Source organism: Candoia aspera, chromosome 1 (assembly GCF_035149785.1).
Source record: "Candoia aspera isolate rCanAsp1 chromosome 1, rCanAsp1.hap2, whole genome shotgun sequence".
Classification (NCBI taxonomy): Eukaryota; Metazoa; Chordata; class Lepidosauria; order Squamata; family Boidae; genus Candoia; species Candoia aspera.
The window spans coordinates 240,453,437-240,479,024 of NC_086153.1; the positions used below are offsets into that span (position 1 = coordinate 240,453,437).

A 25,588-nucleotide genomic window follows, 5' to 3' on the forward strand; every position below is an offset into this window, starting at 1 on the left:
TTAGCATACATTTTCTAAGCAAAACATCAAACATTTCAGGTCCATTTTCAATGCATATTCATCAAAATGTTTATCTGTGTCTAGCAAGTTATCTATTTGAATGGGAAATTGCATTCACACCATCTTTTAAGGGAAGGACTTCTTTATTCATCCAATTCATACTAAAATATGTGGCCCCTAACTGGATCTTTCTGATAGCACTTCAATAAAAGTGGATTTGAGGTAGTCAGTAGTAAATCACTCTCCTAAGCATAAGTCTGTGGTCCTAAATGTAGTTGCAGAATTTTTGAGTTAATTTAGTTAATTTGAGTTGTTTGTTTGTTTGTGTTTTTGTTTTTTTGCAATATTTATGAAGGTCAGTATCAGTTTTTAGCAATATATTTCCAGCTGGTATATCAATCTCATATCATCTGGTTATTCATCTCCATCTTGTATTTTGTGTCTTTCTTCAACAGTATCAGGTTCCACACTAGGAACCACTTTAAGCAGAACAACTCCATGTTTCTGCCATGTATCTGGAACTCCTGATACTTTATTTTCTCCTGGTGAGTTTCATTCACATATTGCTTTGACTGTGCATGTATTTAGAATTGGCCCTTCCACATAAGTATGCTAGTTTTGGACTACTCTATCTGGGGAAGTTTGCTTTGCTTCTGCATTGTGGGAAGCAAGTGAAAATGTTTTCATTTATTCAGGCATTTAAAATCTTGTTATTGTATTATGCATTTGAAAGCATCAGTTCCTATTTTGCATGCTTGAGTTAGGGATATTGGTCCTTAGAGGTTTATTACCATGTTCCAGTCATTCCCTTTATGAGGAGGGCAGCGTATACTTTGTATGCCACTCTGCTCCCTAACACTTGGACTATGAATCCAGGGTCTTTCTGGGATCCTAGAGCTTGAGATGGACAAGAGTATCAATTCCATTTTCAGACATTTTTCCTATTGTACCAGTTTATATAATGGGGAAATTTTTTGTGAATATTTTGTTAATATATGCATTTTTGGTATGCATTTTTCCTGGGGCCTACATTGTTTTATAAGCTATGTTCCCCTAATGAGTTATTTTTCCTACTTTTTTCTTAATAAACACATTTTGTGCTGATTTTTCAATTATTAATAACCTTGCTTAATATTTTTAAAAATGTAGATTTTGGCTTGCATGTGGACTCTTATTCTCCTTTAGGTTCAGGAAATTTGGTAATGGGATAGAATAAATTACTTATCCATCTCTGTCTGGCACCATTTGGGGATAGACAAAGAAAAGGAATGGTTATTGATCCTCATGTTATTATGTCTCTCTCTCTTACACTCTCTTTCTTTTCATGGGAAGTGAAGCTTGCTCACTATAAATCACGAAGGCTGTAATACCATACACAGTTCTTTAGGAGTAACACCCACTGATATCAATGGGGCTTTTGTCTAAAGGACATACCCTGAATCACACTTAATGATAACTTAATTCTATGCCTATACAATATACCCAGATTTATTTCTGCATAAACTTGATTAGGATGACACTGCATGTTGCAATCAAAAACTTAATGTTGGAATTACACATGCATTAACGTTTAATTATGTGTTTTGGTTTATAACATTTGTGCATGCTGCTTTCTAATTTATTTATCTATTCTTTTAAACAGGAGAAGTAATATATAATAGAACTGATAGTTCTGGATGTAGTTTTACTGCAATATGTGACACAAATTGTGAAATTAAGAGGTATCCAGTATTGTGTCCTACAACAACTTCCCATCCATCAACATCATCAGTTATAACCTCAGGAACCTTATCTACTCTCAGTTCCACAACTTCTGTTCCATCAACCAAACTACACACTTCTTCAGCTGCCCCAACTACAAAAGTCATTGTCTCAACTCCTGTATCAGGTTGCCCTTATGCTGATCCACCTAGAAAGGTAATGTGATTTTTTGTTTATGCACTGCTGACACAATTTTCCATGAATTGGGATGAAGTATATTTACAAGACTTGTGTGGGCAATTTAAACTAATGGAGTGCAACTCTCTTAAAGTTTGCCTTCAGTAAAACAAGCATTTGTGGTTTAGATCTGGGGTGATAGTCTGACATCCCCAAACACCTTTCTTGTAGCTCCCAAAGCCTCCTCTGACTTCTTCTATGGTTTGCCCAGTATTTTGAGCTGAAAAACAAAATGCAAATTGTCACATAAGCTCTAAAAACAGGTTGAACAAAAGAAAGGACCTCCTTTATGCATCTTTGACAGAACAACGAATGTTGGCCCATAAAGTGTGGAGGCCCATGTTCAAATTCCCAGTTAGTTGTGATTTTTTTCTTACTGTGAGCTTGCATCCATAGAAAGAGATCTTAGTATTCTCAACATCCCTGTTGGCCTCACTTTCTGAAAGGATCATCTGCTTTAGAACCAGTATGCCCATTGGTCTGCTTCAGCAGCTGCAGCAACCAGCATTCCATCCAGTGCTTTAGTGGAGCCGAGGAGCTTTAGTCAGCATCCCAAAGAGTGCACTGCCAATGATTACATCATCTAGAAAGAATGATGAGGTCACTGGCACAGCACTCAATGTTCTTCTCCGTTGTATTACAGCACTTGGATAGGCACAAGTGGCAACAGAGGCTCCTCCTCTACCCTCAGGCTTAGGGCATGGCTTTATTTTAGTACTGTCTTCACTAGCACAGCTCTCAAGGTTTTGAGCAGGAGTCTTTCCCAATCCTTGTGGTGAAAGATTGAACAGGGATCTGTGCATGCAGAGCATGTGTTCTTTTAACTCAGCTCTTAGTGACTTCCTGGATACATTCATGCAATTTTCCTGGCAACAATATGGAAATAATTCAACACTGCATTTTTATAGTGACTTTTTTTTCTTCCCAGTCTAGTCTAAAGCCCTGGGATTTCTTAGTAATTATTCATACAGGTACTACCCAGGCCTGACAGGATTATCTTATAAGGCCAGACATGGTCAACTAGCTGCTCCCTGAAGGCACCCTTTGTCTCCCAGATGGGATTGCTCTCCAAGTAGACCTTAACCCTTTCTTTCTTTGTTTTTAACAAGCTCAATAATTTTAGAACAATTTTCTTTGTTTGCCTCCAGATTAATGAAACATGGATGTTTAATAACTGCACTAAGGCAACATGTGAGGGGAACAACCGAATTGTTATGGTGCCACTCCCACAAGCTGAGAAGATAAACTGTGCCAGTGGACTCCAACCAAGAAAAATAGTAGATGCGGACGGCTGTATAGAACGCTATGAGTGTGAATGTAAGCAAAATAGATTACAGTGTAATCATATACATATTTACTAAGGAGTAAGCTCTGCCAGGTTCAACTCCACCTCTCTTATGCAGCTGCATGTAGGATTTCAGCCTTAGTATCTGGAAGAAAAATTATGCATATTTTAATTAATTAATTAATTTGAATAAATGTTTTAATTTTATGAAATATGTGAATGAATATGGTGCTACTTATTATAAGCGCTATCCAAATTAGAATAGCTAATAGATTACTCTTTCTAATGGCTACACTACACTGGTCCATAGTCCTTCAAATAGCACTGTTATTCATTCTTTCACATGGTGAATTAAGTATCCTTTGTTAAGACTTCTGAAGACTACACACCAAAATACGTACCTTTTAAAAAATTTTTAAATCATTTTCTCTTATAGGTATCTGTATCGGTTGGGACCATTCTAACTATATGACTTTTGATGGCACTCCTTACACTTTCCATGGCAATTGCACTTATATCTTGGTGAAAGAGATTGTGAATAAACATGGAAACCTCCGTATTTTGCTTGACAATTCCTTCTGTGATGTAGCTAGTAATCAATCCTGTTCCAGATCCCTGCTTGTATATTACAACTCTATGGAAGTCATACTAAGTAGTCAAGTACATGAAGGAGTGAGAACTAACAAGGTAATGTTGTAGAGTCGTTGCATACGAGACAGGTGGTAAAAAAATATGACAAATAAATAAAATAAAATAATGTGTCATAGGTTTTTAAATTGTATAGCCACCTAAAATAATAGTGCTTCAATCAAATAAACAAAGCCATACTTATGCTAAGACAATATAAAGAAATAGTTGTTGAATCACATAGTTATCATGAGAAATGTATTAGTTTTAAAAAATGCTGGACTACCTTTAGGACAGAATACTACTGTAACCTTAATCTGGAACTAACATTTATTTATGGCATGTTGTTTCCCCTTACAAGTAAATTTTGTAAAGTTCAAATAAATGTCTTCCTAGAAACAATGCCATTAGACCAGACTTTGGGGGAATTAGGAGCTCCCAGATGACTCACAGACCAGATAGCAATGGAAGGCTGGAACAGAATGTGTTGTATTAGCTAAGTCCAGGCTACAATTAAGCACCATTATAAATTAAGATAGTTTCTCACATAAAAGGTAGTCTACTGAACCAAGATACTGCCCTTTGGAAAAGATGCTTGATGAGGTCAGAAGGGCATTAAGAGGTCCACCCCCTGACAGTCTGGTTTGCCTATTGATTAGGTGCCCCCGGAAGCTACATGCCTGAACAGTTCAGCCAGCTACCACTCATACTCAGGGAAATTCTTTTATTTCCAATTATGTATGGGTGCAGCTTCAAGCAGCTGGCCACCACAGTATAATACAGATGGAGAAACACATTCCCATATGTATATATCAATATATACCACAGCAGAATAACCTCAGGTTAATCCTAGCATGTCAGCAGTGCTTCAATCTTTTTGTCCCTTGAAATACCAGTCAATGGTGATTCAGCCTGGGTTGAACCTACACTCCCCATTAGGACTCAGGTTCCTAGCCTAGTTGGACTAATTTTTAAAAATCCCATTTTATTCTTTTCTAACTGTATTTTAGAAAAATACCCAAGAGTTAAGGTATAAAAAACAAAGTATAAAAGAAATTTTTTTAAAAATAAGAAACATGGATAAGAAACATTATGGAAAAAAATTGTAATACATTCTCCCCTTCTCTCCCCTTTATTTCCCCAACTGCTAACCACAAGTTATATTTGCCCTTTACATTGAATGTTGAGCACAGAGAATTATCACTGGTATCTAAGTCATATGACTTAAACAGCTCAGTTGTACTATTAAATTCATTCCTGAACCTGGTGGCTTACATTTTGGCCGTTGCCAGCAATGGCACAGCTGCATGTGGGAAGAGGCCGTTCATTCTTGCATGTGACTAAAGGAGGTTCATTAGTTACAGCAGTGTTTCTCAACCTCAGCAACTTTAAGATGTGTGGACTTCAACTCCCAGAATCCCCCAGCCAGCATGCTGGCTTTGGAATTCTGGGAGTTGAAGTCCACACATTATAAGGTTGCTAAGGTTGACAAACACTGGGTTACAGGAATATCCATGAGTGTGTGTGTTTAAAAAAAAACACAAGCTGGCAGCCATAACAGCACATTGGAAGTATTTTGCATATAATGGATGTAGAAAAGAGGCAGCTGCCATTGTGATTTTTTTGACCCTCTCTCTGATACCTCTGACTGACTGTAACTATAAGAAAGAATTTTCTATTTGAAATCAAAAGAACTTTGTCTCCGTCACCCTTCTATTGGCAGGCAAAGAGGTTTCTACTGAGACAGACTTTGCATATTTAGGGTGGCTTGCAACTGAAATCTTTTAAACCTGTGGGTTCTATTATTTATTGATTTTTTTAATTTGATGAATTTTTGCTTGAACAGTACTTCAGGGAAAAAGCAGGTTATAACAAACAAAATACAGTTTTTTAAAGAAAAAATCTAAAAGGCAGCAGAGCATCAGTATTATACAGGTGATTGATCTAAACTGTATTAAAATGGCCTTAGGTAAATTGTTCAGATTTACATTACAGCATGTTCTTTAATCTCTTTTACCCTGCTGTTTTTAGGTTTTTTTCAGCAATGAGTCAGTCACAGGGGGCTTTGCCAAAGATGGCATTTTGGTTACTAGTGCTGGAACTGTCATGACTGTTGAAATTCCTGCCCTCAGTGCTTTTGTTATCTTCAACGGCTTCATCTTCTCTGTTATACTTCCGAATGCCCTCTTTCAACACAACACAGAGGGACAGTGTGGTAAGTAGCAGGATTAAACACAATTTTTCAATACCTTCTCTTTAAGGCTTTACTTTCAAAAGAAATGAATTAGTATATGAACATGCACACTATTGTAACGATCAATAATAAAGTTAAGCTTAGTTGTAAGATGAAGGGCCAGAGTATTTTTCTTTCAAACTGCTTGTATTCCCATTTATAAAAGAATTCACAGTTGCTGCTGCTAGAAGGAAAATCTGAGCTAGCTGAACCAATGGCCTGATTCAGTTTAAAAAATAAAGATGCCTTCCATATGAGATTGGCTTTCACTAATTCCATTCATGCAGACTTGTTAACAGTGTTATGGAAATAGCCTTTGAGTTCCCAGGTGGTCCCCCATCCAGTTTCTAACTAAGTCTGACCCTGTTTAGGTTCTGAGACCAGCCAGGTAGGCTAGGTGCTGCCACCTTCTAGGTGACTTGATACAAAGCAGATTCAGAGAGAGAGGGAGAGAGACAGAGACAGACAGAGAGAGGGAGAGTCATTGTTCACATTGTCTCTGTGTGTGTGCGCGCGTGTATTACAGAAATGTATACATCTACAGTATATACTACTAAAACTCTCGTGTCTATTGGATACTTTGTAACCTTTAACTGGGCAAAATGGTGCATCAGAGGGCAACAAGTTTTGAACCAAGATACCTCAAGTAGGCTAACTTACAGAATGCACCCAAAACCTGGGACCCATGACTCCCATGGAATAGAAATTTGGCAAATTGTATAAAAGATTTTATGACATAATACAAAATGTCATAAAAATTTCCTGTGGTCACCTCCTGATGTTTGACTGTGCTATACAGTTCGACATTGGCTACTTTCAAGGCAGATACATCTCTCCCTGAATTTTTAAGAACTTTTCCAGTACGTTAGAAGCTCTGCCATTGTTGAAGGCATTGAGGAATCTGGTAAGGAGATATCTCTGAAATGTTGACCCAGCAGGTCATGGGTTGTCTAGTGTTATATAATTGTTTGTTATTATTGAAACAGGAAATCCATTCCACAATCCAAATGTCACTCAGAGTAGGCATGCTGCATTTTCAGCCAGCTTATGGTCTGCCTCTTTTTATTCCTAGGGCTTTGTTCAAATGACCGATCAGATGATTGTCGCTTGCCCAATGGTCATGAAGCTGTCTCCTGCTCAGACATGGCTACCCACTGGAAAGTTAATGATATCAATAAGCCCTCCTGTCAGCTGGAGCCAACAACAAGCCCTCCAGTGACCACAACAGTGCCAACAACAAAACCTTTGGTGACCACATTATCACCAATAACAACGCCCTGCAGCAACCCATCATCTTTGTGCAAGATGATTATAAGCGAGTGAGTAAAACTCAGCTTTTACAAACATTGCATCTTTTGTCTCCAGTACAACAAATAATTTGAGAGCTTCACAGAAAATATCTGAGGCTAACCAAACATAGAAATATAAAGTTACTCTGAATAGCAGAGACAGGACCTGAGGTTGCTTCCCATGAAGGACTGTGAGACGCATGCACAAGCACACATCCATACTCATATTTACATGCATACACATTTAATTGCATCTACATTACAGCAGAATTTCTTGGGGATCAGGTTCCCTGCTTCACTGTAATTCTGCCATAATGAAGACTTGTGCTACATACAGTCCATCAAATAGATGTTTGCAAGCTACTCCTATTACCCAGTTCTATCTACTCTCCAAGTCTCTGTGTCCCTTGCTTCTCAGCAGCCTGTCCCTTATATGGGATTACTATAGGAAAGGAAGCTTCACTAGCAGAATAGTAATTCCTGGCAACCTGCCCATCATCTGATTATTGAGCTAAAAAGCAGCAGTTCTGACAGCAGTCCAGATGGGAGGCTATCTCAGCCTGCAGCCAGTCCTTGGGTCATGAGTGGTCTCCCCAACTATACATATTCCTTGTGTGCCGATATTACGGTACTTCACAGAATTAGGTATTGCCATGCTTTATCTACTAGATATCCAAATTACCTTCAGATTTCTTATATATCATATAGAATAGTAGTCTTGGAATATGACTCAGCAGTAATGCAGAACCAGTGTTTCTACATGTGTCATTATCATGAAATTGAGGTCTTTGCCACAAAGCTTATTCTATCTGTTGTAGCTTCACCATGAAAAAAAGCCTGTTTAATTGATATAATGTTAACCTCATCACCTGGATTTTAAAGTATTTTTGCAGATTGCCATAAAGTTCTGCCTCCAAGAGAATTCTATGAAAACTGCCTCCATGAATCATGTCAGGCTTCCAATGACTCCTTGATTTGCACCTATGTCTACATGTATGCCTCCCTCTGCACAGCTAAAGGGGTTTGTATTGACTGGAGGAACAGAACTCAAGGAAAATGCCGTAAGTAGAGGACGAAGCATTTCTGCTTGTGTCAAAAGACCAATAGTCAATCATGCAAACTGAACAACCTGGCATATGCTAATTTTATTAGCATCTTGTATCCCAAACTTTTATGCAGATTTTATTATTGTTTGAGAAGGACTGAGAAGCAGACGGTAAGGTAGCAGATTTGTGAAGTACTGAGAATAAGAGGTACAGATTCCAAACTTTGGAAGTCACACTTGGAACATAAACTTTAGCTAATTCTTCACCGTATTCCAGTCTTTAGAAACATCTTCTGCATCACAATCAGTCTTCTGTTCTTCTAGATTATTTAAAAGTGGAAAGCTTCAAGCAAAAGCAAACATTCTCAGTTCTGCACATTATGTTATATAGTATAATTCAACTCTGCTGGTATCCATGTATAGGACGTATTCAAGAGACATGGGCTTTTTAGAGCCTTCTTGTTACTGTAGTTCCTCCCTTTGTCTGAGTAGATCCATATACTATGTTGGCTAACCATCAAAAGAGAAGGTGCCTTTCCCCATGGCTTAAGTTTTAATTAGTGGAAAGTTTAAAAAGCAAATACTGGAGGAAATTACTTTTTAATTCACTAAATTGTTATCACTCTTATTTATGACCTTTGTTTCACAACAGAAATGTTTTTACAACAATTAAATGAAAAACAGATTCCAGTTGGGGGAGAAGGTCCGATAAACTGGAAAAGTTCTGAAAATGTCCTAAGCATAATTCTTTCAAGCTCTGTTTTAAACAGCACAAAAACAAATCCAAACTTGTTATTTCCCTTAAAAACAATCTTACGTTTTTTTTTTCCTTTTGTAGTTAAAAAAAAATTAACAATTGCAAGTTCACTAGGAAATAAATGTTTTTCAAAAGCAAGACGTTGTCGCCCAAGGAAGTTATAAATACTTAAGATTCAGTCCTCAAAACATAATAGAAAGCACTCATGGTGGAACAACATGGGGACTTGATCCTTTTCTTCAAAGGAAAAATAGAGGAAGAAAGATGAATAACAAGAATGAAAAGTTAAAAGGTCTCTTCCCTCCCATTGATTCTCCACACCATTTGAAGCCACTTGTAGCTGTTTAACTGGTTTTGTTTTAACAAAACCTTTGGAGAAAGAAATCATGTATCTATGGGTGCCACATAGTTTTTTTCCCCACTGAAATCATTATCTTTGCTTGTTTATACTGTGTTTTATTCTCTCCTATACAGCCTATCATTGCCCCAAAGACAAGGTGTATTCTGCTTGTGCTCCTCTTCATCCACGAACCTGTGATAATGGGTAAGAAGAAAGAATGATCAGTGGCATACTCATTGCCTTTAACAAGTGCATTTTTGTCTCTTTGAACAGGACATCTGACTTGCTGGAATATTATGAATTTAGTCCCAAGTGTGACATAATGACAGTTTATGTATTAATTACAAAAAAAGTTATTTTAAAAATTCTTATCTACGTAATGGTAAATGAGCTAAATTAAAGGTTATGTGAATTGACATTGCATTTAGCTCAAACAATGAGATTACATCTTGCTCTCCTTCTGCACCACTGCGTATCTGTCACCATGCTGTATGTTTATATTCTGGAATTTTATTTTTATTTATTTTTATTATTTATTATTTTATTCAATTTGGATGCTGCTCAGAGGAATTAAGGAGTAATTAAGGAATTCCAGAAAAGTCCTGGGTTTGTGTGAGGTCCAAAGCACTTCCTCAGAATTTGTGCTTTAGTGCAAACTTTATTTGTTAGAGGCATTCTAGCATTCTAGAAAGGAGGCTCTGAAAAGACATCTCCATGAGTTTTACTTGGGAACAGTTTATTTTATTTTTGATTGATTGATTGGTTGATCACAGCTGTATAGCCACCCATCTCACAAGAAAGTGATTCATGGCTCAGACGGAGTCCTCCTTAACTTTCATATCTGAGATAGGAGATTTGAAATGCTGAAAATGGATTGTTGAAGGATCTAACTGAATCTTGAACAATTTCCTGGTGTGAATGAACAGTAAGCAAGAAGAATGACCATTTCTGAGTTTCCTTTCTACATTCAGACCTCCTATCATTAAAACAGATAAAATAATCCGACCCAAAGTACATAGAGAATATGTATGGCCTTGATGCCTGAAGGTCCCTGCATCAAAGGATTAAAACCCAGTGGGCCTGACTTTTGAGAATTTTGAGGGTTATGCTCATAAAATATTTTTCCTCAAATATCTGTCTTAAACCTTGGAATGAATATATTGCATCTGACTGCATCTGACCATACTTTCTGTGTGAGCATTTTCCCTACATATAGGAGCCATTCCCCAGACCTGACATTTTCCTAAGGAGCTAATAAAGATAATTTTATTAGTTTCTTATGCAAGTGCCAATTTTCTTTTGCATCTGAAAAGCTTTTTTCAAAAACATGGTTTTTGTGGGAAATTTTATTTTGCATGTATTACATGACACAATCTTGAAACATTTAATTACCGAATGGAAGACACCATATTAATCTGTTTGGCAACTGTTTTATCACTGAAAAGTGGGAAAGAATATTTATATATAGAACTAAAAGTATTTCAATGATACACATTTTCCTCCGTTTCTTGCAGACTAACACACAACATTGGTCAGCGTTTTGCTGAAGGATGTGTTTGTCCAAAAGACAAAATCATGTTCAATTCTTACACTGACCTCTGTGTTTCAGAATGTGGTAAGTTTCTCTTTTCATTATGAATAGGGATGACCCTCTGGTTTACGGAAGCATATACTGAAGATAGGTAGAATCATCTTTGTGTATGGGAAGAGCAATTGTATGGTTTGGGAGGGAAGGATTGCTTTTTCAATTTTGATTTTTCGAGAGGATTAATTACACCAGCTTTTGGGGCCACAGTCTCTTCATAACTGGTTTGCTCAGCTTGCAACGAGAAAAGGAAGCAACGTCTATTTCTGATGTTTTGCTTGTGGTGGAGGTGATGGACAAAAAGCCATTTCATGGCCAGCCATGTTATTTTTGCCCTTGAATGAATAGAAACTATATTGGTAAATTAAAAAGCAAATAATTATGCACAGAGGGCATATGAATCATTTATTCATTTAATTGAATTCTTCTTGATGAATGTCTACATGAATAGTAGCATACATGGACAGTAGCCTTCCCTAGCTTGATAAGTTGGGGCTATTGCAATGTTCAGAATTCCAAGCCAGTTATGGTCTTCATGCATCTGGATTCTTCCATGTTGAAGGAGACTGTACTATGTTATTTGAGCAAAAGACAGCTAAGTGAATTTTTGAACTTTTTTTTCAACAGGTTGTGTGGGACCAGATGGATTACCAAAACTGGTGAGTATTTCATACAGAATGCTAGTTGCTTGCAATACAGACATTCATTTGACAAGAAACCAATATTTGACTTGATATGGACTTACTCTTTTTCACCATATACCCAATCAGGTCAAGGTTACTTGTCATCATTTACTCCAGAGTATATCACTAGGAAAGGACATCATGTCACCTTTGAGTGAAGATGGGAGACCAGCCACCCAGAGTCCCTCTTTTGGGGAAGTTGGGCAGTAATAAAATTTGAAAAATAAATACATACATACATACATACATTTCACTTAGAAGCACAGAATGGGAGGATTTGTCAGTGGAGGTGGAGTCAGGGTCAAAACATATGCCCAAAGGTTGTTCTTAGAAGAAGCAAGATTAAATTAAAAGAAAAGAAAGGAAGAGTCAGACTATACTTGGAAAGTATCTTTAAAAAAACTAATTAAAATGTCAATTTCAGTTATCTTCAGGCCTAAAATTCTCTATTTCATGTCCATGTAGATATACAGTGCAATTAAGTCTACATTTATCAGACAGAACCTTTGAAAAGATTTATACCTAATTTATCAGAGTGTCCTGTGGTTTGTAGTTTAAGGGCCCTTCTTAGCCATTAAAAAAAAATCACCATGAATAAAAACCCTTCCAAATTTTAAGGCACAATTCAGCTGATATATCTGACACAATGGAAAGTTTAAAGCCAAATAATTGCTCCTTCTTAAGTACACTGATGGCCCAAGTAATAAGTTAGAAAATGATAGTTATCATTGCTTCCTCATTGATCTGCCTTTCCTTTACATCAGCCTGGTACCAAATGGAAGAGCAACTGTCAAGAATGTCTCTGTGACCCTTTGTCTATAAGTGTACAGTGTAAGCCACAGAGCTGCCCATCTACAACCCACAGTTGTAAGAATGAAGGATTTATGCCTCTCCCTGTGCTAAACCCAGAAGATTCATGCTGCCCAGAAATCCAGTGCAGTATGTATTGTTTTATTTACTCATCACTAATACCACAGGGGTTGTGAGTCTCTGTTGTGCTCTCTCACATACCTGTGTCTATATACAGCTTTATATATCACAGGCTCCCCAAACACCCTCAGGGCTCTTGGATTACAACTTCTGTTACCCACAGCCAGCATGGGCTATGATCGCTGAGGATGACAAGGGCTGTGGCCCGATGAATCTTTAGACCCTAAAGTCTGAGAAAATGGTGTAAAGAAATGACATCAGTGTGCTGCACAGTGAGGGTCTAAAAAAGAAAGAAAGAAATGGTCAGTGAGAACTTCAGGCTTGCTTGAAGGTGGAATTCACACACACACACTGTAATGGTCTGTGAGAATGACCAACGAGACGCAGCCAAGGGAACAGTCGGAGAAAAGGCAGCTTAGCCTGCAGCAGGAATGTGGGTGGGGCAAGAGCCTCAGAAGAGACCCTCCCTAATTTGGGGGGGCTATAAAGGGGATAAAGGGAGAGAAGTACTTTCAGACTTGCAAGACTCTGTTGATGTAACCTTACAATAAAGTAGAATTAGCTCAGCTGGTCATGTTTCCTGTCTGGTCTACCTGGGAAGGCTGACACATACACTGCCCCCTTCACCAGCGCTTCTGCGATTAAGCAGGTTTATCCAGTTGTGGTTATTGAGTCTTCCACATAGCAAGCAGCCTTTTTCTTTGCAAGAAGGGGGGGCATTTTTTCTCTCTAGAAAACACAGGCATTTCAACGTTCTACCCCCATTTATTTCTGTAGCATCATGATGAACAATGACCCAAAGCTACTTCATTTTAAAACCTGTTATTCTGATTCCTGGAAACAGGAACAAGAGAAATAATTGAGCCTTAAAATATTGATATTAAATACATTTCCATAAGAGAAAAAGCTAACTGCATGTAACATTTTTTCCAGAGAGAGAGAGAGACAGAGAATCTAACGGGATAGTAAATGAACATTCCTAAAGAGAGCTGAATTGTCAATCCACATATTTGATATACAGAAGAGATAGCAAGCAATCTTTGGAGGTTCAAACACCCTATATTCCTCACATACTACTGCCTTATGCTTCAGATAGGGATGCTAGGCAGAAAGCTAGAAATCTGGAAATGTTCTTTTCCTCACTTCCTATCAGATGAAGGTTAGCTGTGCCCAATACACTGGGATCTACCTGTTCGAATATATATTAGAATGGTAGACAAGCTGGCCATTATCACAAGAAGCCAAGTAGGTCCAGTTGCCTGGGGCCTGGGTGCTGACTTCCTTATTCAGCTCTTTCTTCTTGTTGATCTATTCCACAGTATGCAATACTAATCTGTGCTCCAAGGAAAAGAAAACTTGTGAACCTGGATACCACCTAGCCTCAGTCTTTTTTGAAGGAGAGTGCTGTGTCAACTTTACATGTGGTAAGTTCAAGCTTGCTGAGATGCACTGTAGGTTAAATGGATTATGTATTCTAAGGGGAAAACAGTGATAAACAGAGGAAATGTAGATGAGATGTAACAACATGAATTTAGGTTGGCGCTGTGGGTTAAACCGCTGAGCTGCTGAACTTGCCGATCGGAAGGTCGGAAAGTCGGCGGTTCGAATCCGCGTGACGGGGTGAGCTCCCGTTGCTAGTCCCAGCTCCTGCCAAACCTAGCAGTTCGAAAACATGCAAATGTGAGTAGATTAATAGGTACCGCTTCGGCAGGCAGGTAACGGCATTCCGTGTGGTCATGCCGGCCACATGACCATGGAAGTGTCTACGGACAAATGCCGGCTCTTGGCTTTGAAACGGAGATGAGCACCACCCCCTAGAGTCGGACACGACTGGACTTAATGTCAAGGGAAACCTTTACCTTTACCTTTACTATAGATGCCATTACCTAAGCATAAGAGAAGCTGTTTTCTGCTGTATATTTGAAGTTGTATGGAAATAACATCCCCTACTTTTTATATGTTACCTAACCTAAGTATTATAACAAGCCTGATGAAGATTGGGGAATCCCAGGTTCAAACCTTCAGTCAGCAATAAAGCTCAGCGAGGCTAACATTCAATATTCAATATTCGCTGAACTTGGTGGGTCTAAGTCAGAGGAGATACATGCAGGATTCTATCATGAGGGGTTTAGACCAGTCATTATGCCTGTGCCTTATCTATCCCACAGGGTTGTTAGCTTAGAGGAAAGGCAATAAAAAAGTCATAAATAAAATGAAGTCAAAGCAACCTTGCATATAAAACAGTCATCTATCACCTTGCAATTAATTATAACATGCTATTTAAGTAATATAAATTTCTTATTATTACACTAGACATTTTTAAATGTGAATATCTTTTCCCATCATATTTTAAATAATTGGCTCTTTCTGTTTTCAGAACCAATGGAAAAAGTCTGTGTGGTCAATGGAACAGTTTATGAGGTAAAGAATCTAGCATTTATTACCCATGTACTGTATGTGAATGAAATTCTTTTCTAATTTTTCTAATTTTTCATTCATGAACCAAAAGTTTAGCATCAAGATCCATGCTCTGGATTTCATCACTCCAGGCTCGAAGCCTGGCCAATGTCAGGGAGGGGGTTCATTGGCTTTGAGGTCTAGGAAATGCTTACAAGGAGAGGCATCTGTGAGGGGGATCCCATATACCAAAATGGTGCCTATGATTGCACAGTCAAAGCCTTTTAAGCCTGCATGTAAAAAGAGGCTGGGCTTCAATCCATCTTGACTTTTTTTACCTTGTCTGCGGATGCCCCCTTTCCCTCAAGAAACCTCGGCCACTTTCTCAAGTACGTTTACATACATTTGCAAAACCGCTGAGCTGCTGAGCTTGCCGATTGGAAGGTTGGCAGTTCGAATCCGCGTGATGGGGTGATCTCCCGTTGCTAGTCCCAGCTCCTGCCAACCTAGCAGTTCGAAAACATGCAAATGTGAGTAGATTAATAGGTACCACTTTGGTGGGCAGGTAACGGCGTTCCGTGTAGTCATGCCGGCCACATGACCACGGACGTGTCTACGGACAAACACCAGCTCTTCGGCTTTGAAACAGAGATTAGCACTGCCCCCTAGAGTCGGACACAACTGGACTTAATGTCAAGGGAAACCTTTACCTTTACTATGAACATTATAGGGAGTAACTAAGAGTGATTAGATAACAATGTCCAGCTGGCTCTATAACAGCAGAAGAACCAAATAACAGCAATGAATGCTGCTGCTACAGCCATCAGTAACATGAAAACCTGTAAAACAGCATATGAAGTTGGAGCAATGCTGGGAAGATTATTTTGTTTCTTTAAATTGATTGCAGTAAATTGCTCAAATCTGATGTTAGATTTAATTCAGGAAGTTATGGGATAAACAATTCATCAGTAAAGGCCATAAATGACTGCTGTTTTAGTACAGAACTCACGTATTCTAATAGTATTCAGAGGAATTGGTGACTTTGTAACTTTCAAGCATGAATCAGCTTTGCCTTCATATCACCCAGATGATTATTTTGCTATTTTCACCTGAGGTCATATTCAGACACCACAGTAGGAAAACAAAGCTTCTTAAATAAGAAACAAAAATGCAAGTGACAGTAACTTATTTAAACCACTTACATGTGCAGATCCAAATGTGCAGATGGTAAAATAAAGATTTTAAAAGGATGTCTGCTTCATGATAACAGCTAATTGTGGATGGATGGATGGATGGATGGATGGATGGATGGATGGATGGATAGATGGATGATGTGTCATCATTTTTGACTTCTAGCAACCACATAAATAGTTCATCTCAGTTCATCTTCATAGAGTTCACATCAGAAGGCATTATGTGACCACATTCTCAATGTGCTTGTTGAGTTCAATGATTGCATGCATTCATAAAATGCTATTATTCTGCCAGTCAACTATTTGGTGGGAAAAAGAAGATATCTTTATGTGGGTGGTAGGGAGGTTTCCTTCTAAAACAGGTGATTAAAGAAATTTTGACTTTCTTCTCTCTGTCTCTCTCTCTCTCTCCCCCACACCCCTCATGTGTTTATTTTAAAACCTCTAATAAAAATTTAGGTAGGAACTGGGGGGAAAAAACTGGCCTGCCCTAGACATGCCTTGTTATCAGTGCTATGATATGCAGAAATCAGCAGATAGAACTTCCCATGTCATAAGGATATACATTTTCAGCCACTTGCTGATTTTCACAGATCACACAGCTGTGAAAGACACAGCAACTGGTTTTGGAGAAAAGGTTCAGCACCCTACTTAATAAACATGTTATATGAAAAATAACAAATAAAATTAAAAAGACAAAAAGGGACCAGGAAGCTTAAGTTCAGAGCTGCTCACCCACTGCCATATTCTTATATAGATTCCTACTTGATGTGCACCATGTCTCCTTATCACCTTACATGTTTACTGAAAGAAATGTGGGTATAATATTGGCTCAGTTACAGTAAACACAACTGCTGCATGAAGTATGAATTTACCCTTATGAGAATTAAATGTAGTTCTGTAGCCAGTGCCGTGCATTGTTAGAATGAAGAATTGAATTCCTGCTCTATCCTGAATAGGCTTAGACCAATCCATAAAATTTCCTATTCCTGTCTGGAACCTCACTGAAATGTTTGGAGAGATTAAGGAAAGCTAAGATTTCAAATGTGTTGGTATGCTGGAATTGGTTCACAAAGTTTTTGATCTGTAGTTTGCAAAGCTACATGCTTCATTTTGCTTATAGTAAGCTGATGTTCTGTGATTTTTCCCAGCCTGGAATGACTATTCCTAGTAAATCCTGTGAAAAGTGCATCTGTAGTTCTGTAAAGGACCCCGCTTCCAAGGGAAATCTTGTGGAATGTAAGCCAAGTACCTGCGACATAGATTGTCCAAAGGTAAGAACAAGTCTTTCCTTCCTAAATGTAGCTTAATTGAATTTTTACAGAAGGCTACCTCTCCCGTAGATTTTCAGGCATCAGTATTTATTCTTACTGTCTGGCCAACAGGGTTATGAGTGCCAAGTAAAAGCTGATCAGTGTTGTGGGACGTGCATCCAAGTGGCTTGCATCATCAACATTAATGGCACTGCTGAGATACTGAAGGTAATATCTTCACATTCATATTGTACACAAGTGAAATATAGGGTATTCCTGCACTTTTGCTAGCTAATCTGAACTTCTTTCCAAACTGGAATGATGCATTTTAATGCCTACTTTCTGCATAGCACAGGCAGATGAGAACTGAAGTATCCGGATACTGTAAGCTATTAAAATGTGAACAGGATTCAGCACCCTTCCCTAATATCTTGGACTACGTATACTTCATCATCCCCAATCTACAGGGCCAGTGCCAACTGGTAGGATAGGAAAGCTGAGCTAAACTGAATAGACAAGTCGGTTATATTACTAAATATGGCTGTTAGGATAGCGGTAATGTCTCGGTCTTATATTTGAGAACTTATATAAGACCAAGTCAGAACACAAGAACTAGTCATAAAAAGGATCAAAAATCACCTGTAAGAAACAAAACCCTGACCTTATCACAATTAATTAGGCCTAAATGCAAGAGATGATGTACAATTACAACATAAAAGATAGATGAAAGATACAAGTAATGAAGAAACTTTTCTATGCTGGTAACTGTAATGCTGTCATGTCCGGTTATGGGTCAACCAACCAGAAATTTGAATTAGAGGAAACCAGGGATCCTCTATATCACTCTTCCCTTCCAGAAATATCAGGAGAACTACACTTTGGCAATTTTGCCTAGAAATTCTGGACATGGTAGTCCTAACACCACTGCAGGGTGCCAGATTAAGTAAGGCACAAGTGTCATAATTTTATCTTGTGAGATGAGCATGACAAATGACATCAATCACTGCATAATTGAAAGTCTATACTGTATACCAGATAAGATGTGGCTCCTTAATATCAAACACATGCCAGAAAATGTAATAGGTTTTTAATTGACTGAACAGGTTGAAAAAAAAAACAATCTAGGGCTATAAGTGTTCTCAACTGTTACAAAGTTTCATCAAATGTACCTTAATATGCTGTCTTTGGACATCAGGCAATGAAAATTCATGCCCCAGCTTGGTCATGAGTGGCCTACTGACTAGCTTTTTTGGGATTAGTCCCTGACTCACTGCATGGATACTTTACATGCCTATTTTATTTATTAGGTTAATATACTGTATGAAGCATCTGTTGTGATTTGTAGATCATGATTTATGGTGTAGCACAATGTACAAACCCAGCCACTGTGGTTTATTCAACAACACTTAATTAAGCAATGGGTGAACCCAACCCCTATCACTCAGACTAATGTTATCTCACAGATATTGATCTTAACTTGTCATCAATCAATAAAATTCAGTGAGTGTGTTTAGGATAGGTAGCAAAGAGGTCTGCTGCTATATACCTGATTCATAGCTGGAGGAAGATTAGTTTATCTAAACCAGTGTTTCTCAACCTTAGCAACTTTAAGATGTGTGGTCTTCAACTTCCAGAATTTCCCAGCCAGCATGGGAACCTGAGGCTGAGAAACACTGATCTGGACATACTAAGAACTTTGATTTCTATTTTCTATTATGAAGTTTGCAGTTAAAATAATGGTCCCATCTTTCTCACTCTCTCTCTCCTAATTCATAAAAACAGCCTGGGCAGACAGAAGCTAGCAATTGTAGCCAGTACAGATGTGAGCCAAGGAACAATGCACTGGTTTTGGTTGAGACTGAAGAAATATGCCCTTTCTTTGACCCAGATTGTAATCCTGTAAGTTTTATGTCACTTTTTATTTATTCCTCTTTATTTATGCTCTAATTTTGTTGAATACAAATGAATACGGTTTCTCAAAAAAACCATGCCAGAGGTGATAGTCGTGATCACCACCAGTCATCCAAGGTTGAGACTAATGCTATTTATTATTAATATTCTTTCTAGTGACTTTTATTATATACACTGAGTACCTAATGGTTGCCTCCTGCACAGTAAAGTTGTGGACCAGTTTATTTGTTCAGCAATAAGAACTGGTGGTGGCTAAAGCCAAGTAGGTGTTGGTCTAAATGGGGTTGAGAGTATGCCCCACCCCCCATTACCCTGCAAGCAATAATTTCCTATGTTCAGTATAAAAATCTTTTAAAATGTTGTAAGTATATCTGGATGAGCAGGCTTATCACTCTTTCCACATTCAGAAACTCAGAGTTATCAACATGTATTTCTTTACTGTAGGTACCAAGCTTATTCAGATAATAATCTGGATTATTATCTGGAATCCCTATTACAGGTATATTTTGGCAGAAGAGCAGAGGTCACACACCTGGATTAATTGAACTGAAATTGATGTGTTTTTCTCATTCTTACCACTAGTGAGAGTTGGTGTTCTTTAGGTGTTTTTATAGAGAGCCAGTTTGGTGTAGTGGTTAAGGCACTGGGCTAGAAAACGGCAGATCATGAGTTCTAGTTCTGCTTTAGGCACAAAACAGCTGGGTGGCCTTGGGCCAGTCACTTTCTCTCAGCCCTAGGAAGGAGGCAATGGCAAACCACTTCTGAAAAACTTGCCAAGAGAACTGCAGGGACTTGTCCAAGCAGTCTCTGAGAATCAGACACAATTTAATGGATTAAAAAGGGGGGGGGGGTTTATAGCAAAATGTGGTGTTCCTCACTGAAAAATCATAAAATGCTTCTGTTAATAAAAATATATCTATTCACTGAAATAACTGTTCCTTTACAAAGATCAGGGAATGATGCATTTTTTTCCTAACATAAGCAGTAACTTATGAATAAGCAATAACTTATAATGAATCCATAACTTGCTGGTTTTGATTCTCCTTTTTAAAATAATGATACAGTAGATTGAAGCATTTTGTTATATAGGTAGTGCAGTTTAAGGCTAAGGGTGCATTTCAAATCCAGTAGTAGAAAGTATTTACTTTTATATCCAGCAGTAATAATGATTAAAATAATAACACAAATTTATGTTTTCAAAGGATCGAATTGAATGGACTCTAGATGGCTGCTGCAAGATATGCAAAGAGAGTAAGTAAACAAAAATAAAAAATCCATAATTCCCAAGGTCTTCATTAAGTCCAACCAAATGCCAAAAAATCTACATTAGATGGGAAAAAAGAAGAAGCAACAACTTCCAAAAAATTAGATTAGATATGATAGTGCAGGTACCAGATAAGATATAGCATTGGGACAAAGAAGCAGAGTTGAACTATATTCCTTTTCCATTCCTGAAATCATAATTCTTGCTGCAACGTAAGTCTGTGTGATATCCTTTCAGGTATTTAGAAAGTATTGTAATATTCTCTCTAAACAAGACTAAACATTCCCAATTCTTTCATTTTGTTTCATAGGATTTCTTTTTTTAGTCCCCCAATCTTCCTCACTGCCTTTCTATCTATTCCAGTTTCTCTAAATCTTTCTTAGACCATGATGCCCAGAACTGGACACAATATTTGAAATGGGTTCTACCAACGCAGAATGAAGTGGAACTGTCACTTCCCATAATTTGGAAAGCATACTTCTGCTGGCATGGCCTGAAATTGTATCTGCCTTTTTTTGCAGCCATATTCCGTTTATAATCTATTGTTATCCCAAGATCGCTTTCACAAGCAGTGTTGCCAAGTCAGGCATCCTCATTCTAAATCTGTGCTTTTACTTGTGTCTTAAGTGCATAACTTTGCATACATCCCTGCCTGATTCATACATCAGCCTCTAATATACGTTGTTTTGAATTTTATTTGTCTTTCAAGGTATTAGGTAGCTTATCTGCAGATTTGATAAGTATTCCTTTTACCTCTTCATTTAAATTTATGAATCAAAATATTGAAGCGGACAGGGCCCAGGACTCAACTTGAGGCACCCCATTTGAAACTTCTCGTATATTGTTTGATAGAGATAAATTGTCTTCTGAGATCCCTGGACTTCTTTTCTTCAGTTTCTTTTTGCTTAAATCTTACATATCATGGACTCTTCTCCACCAGGTCAGCAAAATGTAGTCTTTTTATCACATACATCTTGCACACTTCCCTTAACTAATACTCCAGTGGTATCTATAATTGAATTCCTGAGAGTGAAAAATGAAGGGTTTGTGTACTTGTGTTACATTCATCACTATTTGTCCATAAATATGCAGTAAGTTGAGCAGATGGTAACATCTGGCAGATCTTGTCTGGGCTAAGAAGTAAAGTGGGGTCAAAGATGGTTAACATGAAGATGGGCAACCACTGGAGAATTCTAAAGTTGTAGGAGAAATTGAGAAGTTCAAAAAATATCTTGGAGGAAAACAAATGGTAAACTATTTCCTTAGTCGGCAAGAAATTGTACAGAGTCCATTGGGTGCAACAAATATATATAGTAGATATAAATACTTTACAAAATTGTATATAAAGTCAATTGGGGTCAAGCCTGACTGAAATACATAGTTATACCATACCACAGCAGTGAATATGAAGGCAAAATGAAAAGTTTAATATTTCCTTTTTCCTTTTCATTTTTAGCACAAAACTGCAAGCCACACAAAAATCAGACTCTAATTCATGAAAATGAATGTGTATCTTCTGAAACTGTAGAATTGACCTACTGTGAAGGAACTTGCCCAAGTTCTTCAGTGTAAGTGACAAGGAGGCCTATCATACCCTCACCTATCCATTCTTCTGCTTGGTAATGTAATATTCACACACAATGGCAACTAACAAACTAAGCTCAGGGTTATCTTGATCCACATGGGGAGCTTCATTTGTGTTTGGAAACAAGAGCCACTTCCACCTCGGGGTTGATTGTGTTGGATTGTTTTGATGATTGGGTGGCCATCTGCATTTTTAAGCATTCTGACAAACTATTTATTGCGGTTTTTAAACTCTATGGTAATCCCCAAGACTTCTTTGAGATGGACAGTGTAAAAATACACGTAATAAGTTAAATACTACAGAAAGTATCTAACTTTTTTTTTCTCATCTGGACAGATATTCCCAAAAGACAAAGACATTTCAGCGTAAGTGTAAGTGTTGCCAGGAGTCCAAGAGCCATAGAAAAGAAGTAACCTTGAAATGTCTGGATGGCAAAACCATCAATTATGACTACATGTATGTGGATGAGTGTAAGTGCACTACTGCATGCACCTAAGAAGCCACAACCAGCTAGAAGAAGAATAATTTTCATTTTCCTTTGTCCAAGATAAACCCAACAAAGATCACTCAGTCATCATCCAGTTCTACTTTGGATCCCTGTGTCCTTGAACTGATGTTTTTCTCTTGGGCAGTTGCTTAATCAAATTAATGTCCTCTTTCCTATAAAAAAATTACATTCGTTCTGGCAAGTTGTTTTCAAAATGAGAGCATTCTTATTGGAAGGTTTTTCTCCTTGGAAAACTTTCCAAATATTCAAAAAATGATGATAGTAATGTATAACATTTTAATGTCGAAAATTAAATCCTTATATGTCCATGATTCTTCTGATTTGCTGATTGTTGTTTTGGAGGGGGGTTTACAAGTTTTTAAATGACATAGCATCATATTCTGCAGGCACAAACCTCTGTATAGCACCAACAGATATACTGGACTTGCTTTCCCATTTAATTCTACTTTTTGAGATTAATAAACAATACTTAAGCAAACTTCAGCTTGTACAGCTGCTATTTTCAGGACATCTTATGCCTTTGTATGGAAATCACTGCAGATAGTAACTTAACTCTGCTGGTGATTGTAGCATTTCAGGTTCATTCTCACCACAAGCACAGCATCTATCAAAAAAATGGGGTCCTACTGTACTTCCCATGTAGTATTTCCAAGGGTGAGGCACTAAAATGAGCCAAAGAAACAAGGCTGAATATTTTGCAGGTATAAAGGGTTTCCAGATTGCAACCCACCACTGAAGGCTGGCCATAGCACCCAAATCCATCTCCTGTGCAGTGTCAAAGATTATTTGATGGATTTCAGCTTTAGTTCTCTTTAAACTTAGGGGTAGCAAAGAGTAGATAGAAAGGCCACAATAGTACAGCTCAGCTGAGATTTTATTTCTTTCCACCTTGATGAAAAGCCATGAAAAACCATTAATGGGACCAGAGAGCCGCTGGAAAACAGAAGTTTAAGCCATCAAGGGAGTTGGCCAATAAGAACACTTTCTTCCAGTGGAATCATGTCAGTTTTCATATGGATTAAAGCATTTGAAATACAGCAGAATGTGGAAGAGCACATGTAAAAACCTATATTGAACAATTTTAAGGGCTTTGAATCATTGTAGGCACATAACTGTGCATGATACTGCATTTGGGGTATATAGCTTTAAAAAGCTTGATGGTGGCAGATACGCATCTGCTTCTTTAGAATGAAAACAAAAAAACAGAATTGCCTTGATGCTATTATTAGCTTTGGCAGAAATACACTTGTTCCTGCCAAGCTTGGAGGCTTGAAGAATTATGCCAAGATACTTAAAAGCTGGAGCTTGTTCAATTTTTGTTATTTCCAATTTACCATTGATGTTTGTGAGGACTAGATCCTTCCAAGAAAACTCCTATTTTGGTCTTAGATTGTAAGCCCTTCCTCCTTACAGAATTCTGCTAATGCCTGTAAATTTCTCCTGAGGTCCACCAAAAAAGTGGCTGCATCAGCAGCAAATAGCAGTGCTGCCAGATGCCCATCACTGAGTTTAAGAGCATGGAACTCAGCTTGGGTTAAGGTAGTTACCACTGAATTCACATAGATGTTAAACAATATGGGAGCTAGAAAACAATCCATTTTCACTCCTTGATGGATTGGAAGCAAAGTAGCTATGCCTCTCTGCAGAGTATTAAACCAAATATTAAAATTCCTGACATTTCACAAACTGTTTGTAAAGCTGTAGATAGTTTCTTTTTTTTCCCTAAAACTTTCTCCAGTGCTTTTCCTTACAGTTAAGACTCTTTCATTCTCTAATGCTTACATTTCACTTACTGTTGCTGTTATGTGTCTAACTTGTTAGAAGTAGTGAGCTCTATCTTATTAGAACTTACTGTATGGCTAATGTCACCTGTCCCTTTCTAGTGTGGCCCTAATTAATAGATTCAGTTGTATTTTCAAGCAAATCATGTAAACGTCATCCAGTTCTGACCAAAAGTTAAGGTCATATGTTTTGTTCATAACAGACAGTGTTTTGCTCATAATAGACAATGTGATGAACAAAGCTTCAGATTTGTAACTGAATGGCCAAGTTGATAGAGCTATTTCCCAAATTGTTGCCCAAATCAAACCTTGTGGTTGGTACACACTCCTAACTGGACACCATTCTGAAATAGCCACAGACAAAGTTGAAATCACCCACTATCTGATGTGTATGGGAATACATTTTCATCTGTCTGTCCCACGCAATCCCTTTCACAAGGATACAGAATGACCATGATTTTGCAAGGACCAAAGCAACAAAAGGTGCCCTGTTCTGAATCCACACAGGGAGGCGTTTTTCATAGAAATACAGGCAAAATGCATCACTTGCACTCCAGATGTTTGCTCACAACTAACTCATTTGTTATACTGCATTAATTAAGCTCCCCTGATTTTCCAGCTGGCCTAATGATTGTGTCTGGTGAGAGGTGGTCACAGCAACAAGGCTTCAATTCAAGAAGAGGACCAACTATTCCATCTTGAACCAAGCTAGTTGGTTATTTTGTTCCTTCAGGAGAAAGTATGTGGAGTTAGGTTTGCTTGCTGAGCTAACCAATAAATATGTAAGGTTCTTTGTTGCTTCAAAAGGCCACCTCTCCATATCAGGGCTATGTCCTGAGGTCTATAAGAAGAATTTTGTTTGTTTTTTTGCTATCATACTTCGTCATCTGACTGAAATCTGAGAGCAATATAAGTGGTGCTCTGTTTTCTTCTGCAATAAAATATGCCATAGAGAACAGCTAACTAGCACATTTTGAACTGATT

The 25,588-nt window shown here is 37.9% G+C and overlaps 1 protein-coding gene across 1 annotated transcript in view; it reads left to right on the forward strand.

The window, feature by feature from the left end:
* LOC134487492 (mucin-5AC-like) overlaps positions 1-22,932 on the forward strand; it is a 64,896-nt gene extending 41,964 nt beyond the window's left edge. The window contains exons 36-54 of the mRNA XM_063289322.1: positions 456-545; positions 1,643-1,917; positions 3,087-3,255; positions 3,660-3,910; positions 5,882-6,065; positions 7,156-7,402; positions 8,255-8,433; positions 9,649-9,718; positions 11,029-11,129; positions 11,727-11,758; positions 12,547-12,721; positions 14,032-14,136; positions 15,090-15,133; positions 17,454-17,576; positions 17,688-17,783; positions 19,338-19,454; positions 20,669-20,717; positions 22,187-22,298; positions 22,652-22,932. Coding sequence (XP_063145392.1) covers positions 456-545; positions 1,643-1,917; positions 3,087-3,255; positions 3,660-3,910; positions 5,882-6,065; positions 7,156-7,402; positions 8,255-8,433; positions 9,649-9,718; positions 11,029-11,129; positions 11,727-11,758; positions 12,547-12,721; positions 14,032-14,136; positions 15,090-15,133; positions 17,454-17,576; positions 17,688-17,783; positions 19,338-19,454; positions 20,669-20,717; positions 22,187-22,298; positions 22,652-22,811 — 2,579 coding nt within the window. The 3' untranslated portion in view covers positions 22,812-22,932. The remainder of the gene's footprint in view (positions 1-455; positions 546-1,642; positions 1,918-3,086; positions 3,256-3,659; positions 3,911-5,881; positions 6,066-7,155; positions 7,403-8,254; positions 8,434-9,648; positions 9,719-11,028; positions 11,130-11,726; positions 11,759-12,546; positions 12,722-14,031; positions 14,137-15,089; positions 15,134-17,453; positions 17,577-17,687; positions 17,784-19,337; positions 19,455-20,668; positions 20,718-22,186; positions 22,299-22,651) is intronic.
* The last annotated feature ends 2,656 nt before the right edge of the window (positions 22,933-25,588 follow it).